The sequence below is a fragment of the Macrobrachium nipponense genome, chromosome 17 (assembly GCF_015104395.2).
Source record: "Macrobrachium nipponense isolate FS-2020 chromosome 17, ASM1510439v2, whole genome shotgun sequence".
In the NCBI taxonomy this organism is placed as follows: domain Eukaryota; kingdom Metazoa; phylum Arthropoda; class Malacostraca; order Decapoda; family Palaemonidae; genus Macrobrachium; species Macrobrachium nipponense.
The window spans coordinates 26705133-26717103 of NC_087210.1; the positions used below are offsets into that span (position 1 = coordinate 26705133).

The following is an 11971-nucleotide window of genomic DNA, read 5'->3' on the forward strand; positions in this document are numbered from 1 at the left end:
CTGTTCCAACAAGTGTAAGGGAAATCACATACCTCACAACACATTCTTGAAATCTTGGTACGTACTGTATTATTACTAGTAGCAGACAGTTTACAAATTAACAGAGGTTCACAGATCCAGTCTAAAAAATTGTGTTTTTCTCATAAGTAAGAATTACTTGTATTTACATTCACTATATGGTATTCAGTTACAAAGAATCATAGAAACCTTAGGAGTACTAAAGGAATACCAACAATAACAAGCACAGACAAGATATTTTAAGCATATCCAGCAAAAACATCAATGTAAATTAATAACAGAGGAAAAATATCACGGAAAAAGAAAGCACCATAAGTTCTAATAAAGGAATATAGGTAAAAAAAAATTAACATTTACATATTTACATAATAATATACACCAAGCATCACTTGCACATATGATGTAAAACATCCAATGAAATATTTGCATTCAGTGCTAGACTTGGGAATACTCATCAGACTTGAAAACTTGTTACATCCAGTATATGATGAAAGGAACTGAAGTAAAAGGAGCGACAATGATGGACTACATTTATACACACAAGGAAAATAGGTGAATGTAACCTAATAGAAATCTTTTGTCCTTACCACGTAGTTCCAGTTAACCCCTTCCCTCTCACATTTTTTATCCCAACTTCCAGTCTTTATGAAGCATATTTTTTTATTGTTTATTTCTAAAGTATATGCTAAAGTGATAAATCACCTCGAATATTTCTTAAAAAAAAAAAAAAATTTGTCAGGATAGTCTTCAATTATTACATAACTTCTCAAGGCAGAATTTTCTCGGAAATTATAAAAAACAAGGAAAATAACAAATAAAGAATATATTTATTGCATTTTCATCTATATTTTTATTCTTTCATATTTCTTCAATATTACAACAAAATAATTACATATGATAAATGTAAAACTTTATAACAACTGATCTTCAAAAGAAAATAAAAGGAGCAAAAAAAAATCTTGCATTTATGAAAAAATGCAATATGATAAAGTAAAGCCTGGTGACTAACATAGAAGAAAAAAATATGATGACAAAAATATAATACTTTCAACAGAAAATGTAAAAGGTTTCATTATTACAAAAAGAGAAAGATTCTTGCCTTTATGAAAAAGTAATAGAAAAGGACAAATTGAAATGAAAGGTTTTACCTTCATCATAATAGTATATACGTAATACTTTTCTTATGTATTACCTATTTCGGCTTTATATTTTGAAAATAAATATATTTACTCCTGTACAGAACATAAAATAAAATAAATTATTTCATCTTTTCCTAAAACTTATCCTTCGTGTGATATATCCTAAAGCAAGGAGTTATACACAGTGCTACATCACACACTAAACAACAGTATCTGCTTTCTTTCCTTAGACTTTTTCCACTTGCATCTCGCTTTCTGCTACAAACTACACATTGTCTTGTGGGGTTACTTTTCTTTTCTGTAGGTGGCACGACATCTGGGAAATGCCTTTCTGTAAGACGAAGAGGGTGAGGTACACTACTTGGTCGTCCTACTTTTGATGACATCATAGGTGTATGGTACTTTTTTATTGTCTCGTCTATCATTTGAAAACTGTACTTTAGAGCTGTTGCTTCTCCTCCTAATTTGAGATACAAAAGATAGGAATTCAACAATGCGAGGTCGACAGTATGAAAGAATATTTTCTTGTAATACCTCTTTCTCCTTTTTCTTGTAAGAGGATAATCCTGGAGACGTTGATCTACTTTATCAACCCCTCCCATTGTGTTATTGTAGTCCATAACTAGTTTAGGCTTCTTCACTAATTTTCCTCTTTTTTCTGTTTCTACCATTTCTGTGTTATGCACTGTGGAAAGTAATACAACATCTTTCTTATCCTTCCATTTTATTGCTGTTACTTTTCATCTTTTGTAAGCTGCCATACCGCCTTTCTGCAGTTTTTCTTGTTTCAATCCAGAGGGCATTTCCTTTCTACTAACACGGACAGTGCCATATATGTCTGTTTCATTTTCTGTCAGTAAATCTGCTAATTGGGGAGAGTTATAATAGTTATCCATTGTAAGGCAATAGCCTTTTTTCAGTAATGGCTTCATCGGAGTCATAACAATTTTTGAAGACACGGGAAGGTCTTCATAATCATTATCAAACATTGTTCCTTGACCTGTATAAATGACAAAATTCCAAACGTATCCTGATTTCACACAACATGAAATATTTCATCCCAAATCTAGCTCTTTTCAGTGGCAAATATTGTACCCAACCAAGATGTCCTTTATAAAGTAAAAGACTTTCATCTATAGCTACATTTTGTGCAGGCGTGTACATACTTTTGAATTTGCTAAAAATGCTATTATAAAACTTCCAGATTTTGTTGAGCTTTTGGCAAGGATGAGTGGCAGGGTCAAAATCCTCATTATTTGACAAATGCTAATACTGCTTTATTTTGCAAAATCTGCGATGTGGCATAATTTTAGCAAAAATTGGTGTATGTAACAAAGGCATCTTAGACCAGTATTGGCTTTCTTCAGGTTTCTTTACAATCCCCTGTAGCATAATAACACTAAGGAAAATCCTCATTTCTTCCCGATATGTTGGATGCCATTTCTTTTTCTCCGCTTCTGATTTTCCACTCAACTTTTGTTCAGCATTCCCGTTTGTCTCTGTAACAATAAAGTCTAAAATATTGTCATTAAGAAATGACTCAAAATACTGAATATATGTATTTTCTTCATCATCTTCAGTATTATATACATGATGAATTATAGTATCACCAATAAAGGGAAATGAAGGCTGTGGAGGAGAGGGTGGTTTATCATCTGTAATTGTTATTCTTTGCCAGCCTTGGTTATCAGGAACATTATCGTCATCATCTTCATCTGAAGTTTCAGAGTATTCTGACGTCATATCACCATCACTTTCGCTCTCTGAATCGTCCATTCCATCATAATACTCTGTATCACTGTCACTCTCACTACTCACGATAGTTATATCAATAATAATAAAAGAAAATCCACAAAAAACAATGGAAATCCTGCCAGATGAAAGGACGCGTCTCCAATGGCCAACTGGCGCCAAGGTAGTTACAATTCTCTAAAAGAAAAAAGGCACTTATATCCATAGAAAACGGCTTTCTATAGTGGGAGACTAATATAAACAACAGCCGAGTTTACTGGGAGTTGCTAGGAAAGAGATAACAGAATTTCGAGTATGCTCGGGCTTATTGAAATATGACAGATATCTTAAACCCAAGAATACTACACAGGGTTGAGCGGGAAGAGGTTAATTTCAAACTCTGACCTGGTCCAAAATCCAGGTGTATATATGTTGCATGTGGCTTGTATACTTTTGTGATTAGTATACAGACATATGATATTATGATATTTTCACTTTATTTTATTAATATTAAAATGATTGACCCCGACTCTACAATTTTTCATTTAGCCATCCTTTTCCTATACAGCATATGCTTCATGTACTGAATGTAAATAAATCACTTTAATTCACCTCTTACAATTTTCAGTGTTCATTACCCAATGTGAACTTTTACAGCATAACAAAAATGCATTGTTATAGGTGAGAAAACATTTGCATACAATCACATGCATCTCTTCTTTTATATATATGTAATCCATCAATGTCTCTACTTTTCTTCATATGGTTTTTGTGTAATAAGCTGACAAAGTATGGTGAATGCTGTGACAAGTATAATCCTATTTCTAAGTCCAGGTCTGCATACATTTCTCCTCTAACTGCTCTCCATCTATGTGTAAAAGATACTAAAGGTATAAACTTCTATAATAAATGTTATCAAGTTCTTACTCATTTCTTCTTTCCCAATTACTTTTCATGCTTCTTTCTCTAATACGAGATTTTGATACTTCCCTACAGTTAAAATTAGCTTACATCTTTGTGCTGTTTGGTATGATCTGCATTAAAAATAAAAAGAATAATGCTTGGCTGACCCAGATGGACTCTCTGCAATCATGTGGCATTGGAATTCTTGTCAGAATTCTTAATGATCGCCCTTAACATGTGGGGAGGCTGGGTGGGTTTCCACTTGTAATAGTAGGGAAGTACCGAAATAAGCAATTTTACTAAAAAAATTTAATTATCTTGGATAAATCTTACCTACTGAAAAAGTAAACAGGCTACCACACTGATGAGCATGGTGGGTTAGCACAGCCAAAAATACATCTGCTCAGCCTAGCAAACTAAAAGCTTTTTTAAAGGGAAAGGTGTTCTAAACATTCTTGCCTGTTGTGCGACCCTTCCTGCTAAGTACTGTCACCAAACAGTGAATCAACAGCTGAAAAAGAACTATCTCACAGAGTAATAGTGGTTCCTGCACCAGAGTTGAAAGCCCATGCCTGACAGTCCAAACCTAAAGACAGCTACCTTCAGTATATGAAGGTATCCTCCTATAAACCAGTGTGCACCATCATCCTACCCAGACTCAACACTGGAGTTTCCTAGCAACTAATGATAAGAGAGGGCATGGTTATTCTCATATTTAGTTCAGGAGAAAATTGTCCCACTACAACAAGAGGACTAAGGGCTTTAAAATTCTCATATAAAATTTCAATGTGTTGCAAATAATGTGAGACAAAAGCAGTTACAACTACATTGAACTGCATTAACAACCTTTTCTAGAGCAAGGTAATTACACCTTTCAAACCTTTCCACTGTCAATTTCCATTTCAGTGCTGTATGGCCTTAGTTGCCCCAGTGCTTGGCATTATGCCTAAAACCCCTAAATCAATCAATCAATCAATCAATCACACCATAAGCACAAGGACATGGCAAAAAGAATTCTGCACAAACATAAACATTCCAACACTACCTAGTGAAAAACTTGTGATTACAGGCACAGTTCATCCGGGTCAGCCAGGAAGTATTCTTTTGTTTATTATGAATGCTGATCACACCAACGGTGCAAAGATGTAAGCTAACTTTAACAGTATGCAAGATTCATTCCAAATATTTTCTTCTTGATTACATTTATCTTTTAATGTTGGTGCACATGTTATGCAGTTTAATATGATGACATTGGAAGAGGAAGAGAAATTTTGACAACTCATTCCCACTGACATTATTGCTACAGTATGTCCTATTTTTCAATTTGTATCTTTTGTTCTCCTCCAATTTGGCTTCCTTACTACATCATGTCTATTCAATACTCATAAACAAATCCTTTGGTTCATCATCCTCTTTAATATTTAGAAATCTGATTCAATAGTATAGTTATACTAAATACTAATGGTCATGTTGGACAGTATTCTTTAATCTGAGAATTTAAAACTTTACAATCTGCCCATCTTTGAAAACTTAAATCTTGATTTGTATCAAATTAGCTCATGTTGGTTGATTATAAATATGTGCCAAACAGGACACAAATGTAACCTATGATCCAAGGAGCTTATTTCCATAAAAAGGTAATTCTATCAACAGGAAAGAAACATTAATGTAGTATCTTTTCAGAGAATCAATATAACAGAATCTGAGTTTCTGAAACTACAAATAAATGCTATAATGTGTCTTTATGAAACAAAAAACAGAAAGTTGTTCAGAACAATCCAGTTCTGTTTTTACTCTATTCAGCACAGCAAAACTGAACATAAAAAATAAGTAATTGTGACCAACATCAATTTACCAATTTAGGTCATTAAGACACTGGAAATTGCAACTTTCATAGTATATATGAAGAGCACAATATTTGTCACTCTCAAACTTCTACTGCATACCTAAGAAAACCTGTTAACTTTATAAAACAAACAAATGACTTGTTGATGCCAAGCTTAACCTAAAGTATCTAAAGAAATGTTTATTGCAAAGTGCAAAAAACTTACAAAACTGAAGCATACAACACAGATTACCTTCTTGGTCTTTTTTCACAACATATAGTCAATTACTTTACTAAAATCTCTACCCACATCACACAAACTGGACTGTACAGTTCCTTTACTGATACCTCCTGGCAGTGATGTTTGTAACGGGAAAACATCAAAGATTATACACAATTTTCAACTTTCTGACACTACTTCACAGACATGGAAAGTAATGAGGTAGAAAATCAGAAATGTCTACAATGGAATACATATACATTTTAATTTGTGTAAAAATTCTTATTACCACTTTAAGACAACATAAACATATTTATATTAGCGGAAAAAATTAAATAAAGAACCTTCAAATAAAAAATTTGCAAAACAAAATGGCAATGGTTTAAACTTGTACTTCTACAAGGTTATTGGCAAAATGGAAACAAGCAGAAAGTGAACACAGCAGAAAGAGCAGTGAGAACTCATCACATATCTAACCCCATAAAGCAAAAACCTGTGGTCAAAAACATTAATGATGATTCTGGAGTTCTTGAAAGGCTGGATTAATAATGTTGTTCCAAGTTGTGCGGCTTCTAGATGCATATAAATATGTCTGAAACCTTCTTCCTAGTTTGTGACTTCTTCATTCCTTTCCCAGATACCTTACAGTCATCTACTTGCATGATAAGCTAAATGAAGTAGAATTTCAATTATTACCATTATTATTAACAAATGCAACTACGGTCATCACCAATCCAAACTATTTTATTACATATGGCAGCAAAACAGTACCTACATTTCAAAACAATTATGCTTGACTACTAAATATAAAATTTACTAACAGAATAAAGAAAAGAGTGCAAAACAGCAATCAAAGCAGATACTTATTAATATGTATGCATCTACAAAATGAAAAGAGCATCTGTAGAATAAACTCCACTTGAATTAAGAAAAGGATCTATGTATATGCAATGTTTTCTATGGGAATTGCTACAGAAACAATTGAGAAGAATACCCTAAAAACAGTAAATATCTTCAAATATACACACTACACTAATCCTACTAATCTCTCGAGGTTTCCTTAGCATTTACTGCAGCTAAGGCTGACCCATAGGCTGCGTCTCCACGAGAATCTAAAGTGACAGGGAGCTTATACATATCTTCAAGTTCCTTGTGCAGAATCTTATTTCTCATAAGTGCCGAACCGCCTCCAATGATGCTTGTTACTCCATTTTCAGATAACATTGACTTTGGCATCATACTGAAAAAAGTGAAATGTTCCAAAATATACAATTTTGTAAAGTTTTAAAAAATCTATGAAACACTGAAAATGCTACAATATATTCTTTGGACATAATTTGCTAAATTCCATTTTACATTATACGTACTTGGTTTATGGGTGGATAGTATATAAGAAATTTAGGAACAGAGCAAAGCACCGGGACCACAAAGTCAATCAGTGCTATATATGAAATGGTCATGTTATAGTTGCACACCCTCCTATATTAGTTATTCATACACTTATGGTAAAGAAAATAAACAATAAAAATAAATTAGAAAAATAAGAATATATAAGTTAAGAAAACATTACAAAATTACAATAAAAAATACTTATGAACATGAGTTATGAAAAAAATTCGCTCTAAAAATCTTAAGAGAGTTAAAAAAACTGATGAGTGTAAAGATGCTTATTTCATCTCCCAACATTTTAGGAGTGCTGCTACCTTCTAAAGTATATTGACAGATTAGCACCTAAGTTATGGTTTTATATTTCTTACTGAGAAGAAAAGACTATCTCTTCATTATTTATCAGGCAGCGATGTAAACAGCATTTTTGCATATTTGTCATCTTAATTTCCCTGAATCACACCATGGGCTGAGATCTGGCAGAAGCAGTTTTTCAAACTTGGAAAAGGCACTCCTGAGCCTTACAAGTAAGTAGATGCACTGAGTTACAATTAATTACAGATTCTTGTCACTCCTAGTGTCAATTTATCACAAAATTCTTGTGATTTAAAAGGCATTCTAGAACAAAAGTTTGAACCAGAGATATAACCTCTGCTGCAACCACTGAACACTGATATGCAATCTGGTAATTTTGTCTCATACATCATGTCCATTAGTATCAATCTTGGCCTGGACCTAATACTTTGCATGGTGTTCTAAAAACTTAGCTCTGATTTCCTTTTCTGACTGTTGCTTTATATCGAAATTCTCTCTGGCAGTCTCATAAATTTTTCAACATTGAACGCTGCCATCATTAGGCTTTTCTGCCATATTTGGAAGGGTTTTAGGAATCTTACACAAAACATATCAAGAGTTACATTCCCAAGAATCTTGAAGGTTGGATACTGAGAGGAGCTTTTTAGTCTTGCAGCATAATGGAGCCCTAAGGGTTCCTTTCTTCCAAACTATATAGGAGGCTCATTATAATCAACAAACAGACTTTCAATCAGTCGTGTTCCAAATCCCCCAGAGCATATCTGAAGACTTTTGTTGTAGACTATGTGTCCCCGTTTGGACTTAATTTGATGTGTAAATGTGGCAGCTATAGTCCAATTTGGACCTGCACAGAAAATCTTTAATTCTAAGCATAGATATATTTCACACTTCAAAGTTGCTAACGTATACTTAAGTCATACCTTAAATAGATATGAGTGCAAAAATTAATATGAAAAATAAGAAATCTATTGCATTAATAAGCAATTAACTTGGAAGAAATCCCATTTCATTACCAACATAGGAATATCAGAATACTCTGCCTAAGATTCTCACAATATGCCTATGATTATCACACTCATCACAGTCAGTTCATAAAAAAGTTTACTGCAATGCAGAGTACTATGATGGGGTGTAACATAATACTATATATGTATTTTTAAATGATCAATAAAAGTGACCTAAAAGATGTACTGAATGATCATCAAAATGTATCAAAACTTTGGGCTATAATTCACATGCTTAATAAGTTATAATTACGTAATGTTAGCATTTAATATATATCCTGTATTATGAAAAGGTATAACATATTTACAAACTTTGAAATGAAAAAAAAAAATAGAAAATCATAAATATAATTAATAAGCACTTCACAAGCAACAGTACTGTCAATATTTTTTACAAAAATCTTCCACTCATTTTTACATTAGTGTCTTTCTATCCTCATTATTTCGAGCCTTTGTCAAATAAAATAAAATAAACATTATGTAAGTCCTTTGCTATTGACAACAAGGGAAACTGTCTGCTTATAATGGCTACAGTCAATCTGTGCTCTCTGTAAATTGTTTATATTTTGGCATATTCTTACAATTCCAATTTTGATATTTCCTAAAGCATGAGAAATCTGTACTAGTCAGGTGAAATTGGAATGAGAGTCAGAATAGGTCACAGAATAATCTCAAAATCTATAGTATCAATAATGTATGTACATATATACAAAATCTTTCCCATGAAGGCAATTGCAATGCTTGTAAGCTCATATACTCTATACTGTATAATGAAATTCAAGATTAAAATGGAATAACTATAAGTTAAGAATCATTAGTATTTCAACAAGATAAAATGTTAACATTTCAAAATAACTCATTTATAATGCTCTTACCTATGTATGTTAGCAACGACTCCCTTACAAAGAGCTCTTGTAACTTTGCCAAGTGATACATTCCCAAGATCAATGTTAGTTACAGTTGCTGTTCCTTCAGGAGCATGTCGTTCTCCAAAGAGCGTAGGATTAATGGTTAATGAAGACTCGCTCTGTGCCTCTTCTCCTAATGCTAGGATTCTTTGCCAAATCTTTGCTGTACATAGAAAATACTTGTTTAAAATCTACTGCTAATTTTGATACATTTTTTATAAGTATAAGGTTCTGATATAAAAGATATCCTTCAAGTTCTTACCATATAGCTACCAACTATTTTCACTGAAATATTTTACATAAAAATGTTGTAAATTCAAAGCAACTTACACTGAGGGACTTGGAAACCCAATTCTAAGCTCCACTGCTGCACAGTTCTAACAAACGTTGCAAGGACATTGCCACCATTTAATGAAGCTGCTACTGCTAAGTATGAGCCATCAAAAAATGGAAAATATTCCACAGGCTGTGGACATGCTGGAGGTTGTTCATCTGGAGTGAAATTCTGGGAAAGACACAAACTCTTATGAATGAGTAGGAAAGAGTTTGATTTAGTTCGTCAAAGAGCAGTAAATTTTATGAACAAACAACCAATATGTGCAGGCAGTACCTGGCTTACAATGTTCCGATGCTTTTCAAATAATTTCATCAGAAATGATTTCCTGGTTTATTTCACGTTTCTGGGTTATAATGCTTATGATGCCAACCTGACGGAAGAAATATGGCTCCAAAACAGCAGAATAATAAAAATTTGGAGGATTCTTTTATGGAAAAACTCAATAAAAATGTAGGTGACATCATTTACAATACACCCAAAGCATTAAAAGTAAGGTTTTCTTTGGATTTTCAACAATCTTTCGGCTTATGACGATTATCAGCTTATGACACAGCGTAGGAACCGAACCCTGTTGTAAACCGGGGACTGCCTTTATTTAAAAAAACAAATGTAAAAAGAGCCATTATGTTAATAGACACAGACAGAGATGGAAGTTGGTTTACATATAAAAAATGGTATGTTTACCATCCTATATAGTATATAGTACAATGTATGAGCACACTAATATCCATTGTTCTAAATGAGCAGCCATTAAGAAGACTGCTATACAGTATACAGAAACTCAACCACAAAAGTTTCATAGAATTTTCTGTTAGGCACTTTGAGGCTTGGCCACCAAATGTGGATCTATTATGAATACTTTTATGCTGTACCTAGGCCAGTGGCCATCAGAAGCCTATATCTTTAAATAAAAACAAAGTGAAAGTGATTGTTCTGTGCGTAATCATGGTGCCATTTTGTTTGTCAGTGCTCGTGACGTAAGTTTCTCCTGTAAAACCAGCTCATTTTTTGCGTTGTAAGCCTCTGAAAACTGAAAATGTGGACAGGGAAGAAGAGAACTGGACACAAATCATGGGTTTAAATTCAACAATGATTTCCCATTATTTGTTCATTAACAAACCCACAACTTACAGCACTGAATCATACTTTAGTAGGGAAAGATTCAAGATGTCAAATTGTCAGACTGCTAAACCTGGAGCTGGCTAGTGCAAGAAATAAAAAAAAAAAGTTGAAAGACCATATGCCCACCTCTGTAGACTGCTTGTTTACACTGCAAAGTGACTGTATCAGGACTAGAGCTCTAAAACTACGTCTCCTGTGGTTCTTTGAGTGACCTTTTTCTAGGATATCAACTCTCATACTTAATAACTCACCCTATATGAACGATACAGGATATAATCATCCCAGACTACTCAAGCATAAGGATACCTACCATATATTACTACATATAAGATGACCTTTAACTCCTTAAATTCACCCCTAAAAATTGGGGATAGTCTTACACTACCATTCTAAAAATCAAACCTTGAATTGTAACTGGTATTTACTGGTTAACTATCTTCGGCTTCGGTGTGATAACCACCAACATCCATGAAACGATTCACTTTATGAAATAAATTGATAATAAAGGTAATAAAACCATTTTACCTTATACGTATATTACATATATTGGCACATCTTCATAATAAATAGGCTATTCAAGGAATAATTCAGTATCAATAGAAATGATATTTTAATGATAAAATAAGGTTTCACATATACTTACCAAACAATTACATTAGCTGTACGCTTTCTTACCTGGCAGTCGAAAATTCAAATTCCTGGCGGCGGTAGCAGTGCTGCCTTTGTTTGTGTAGGTGATACAGATCCCGCCCACTTTCAGGAATACCTGGTACTGCTGAGCTTTAGACTTCAATTCGTTGAGCCGCAACGTCCATCTGTGGGGAGGAGGGAGGGCTCTGATTATGTAATTGTTTGGTAAGTATATGTGAAACCTTATTTTATCATTAAAATATCATTTTCACATAAGTGACTTACCAAACAATTACATTAGCTGACTCCACATTACCCGGAAGGTGGGTATATAGACAGCTTTCTGAATAAAAATAAGTCATGTGCTCACATTATATATAATGTCTGCAGTACCTTACCTTGTGAGACAGCAGCTACAGGTAGATACTGCCTC

The 11971-nt window shown here is 33.5% G+C and overlaps 1 protein-coding gene across 1 annotated transcript in view; it reads right to left on the reverse strand.

The window, feature by feature from the left end:
• Positions 1–1206: 1206 nt before the first annotated feature.
• LOC135196144 (sedoheptulokinase-like) overlaps positions 1207–11971 on the reverse strand; it is a 210242-nt gene continuing 199477 nt past the window's right edge. The window contains exons 10-12 of the mRNA XM_064222694.1: positions 9780–9954; positions 9417–9612; positions 1207–7076 (exon numbers count right to left, since the gene is read on the reverse strand). Coding sequence (XP_064078764.1) covers positions 6878–7076; positions 9417–9612; positions 9780–9954 — 570 coding nt within the window. The 3' untranslated portion in view covers positions 1207–6877. The remainder of the gene's footprint in view (positions 7077–9416; positions 9613–9779; positions 9955–11971) is intronic.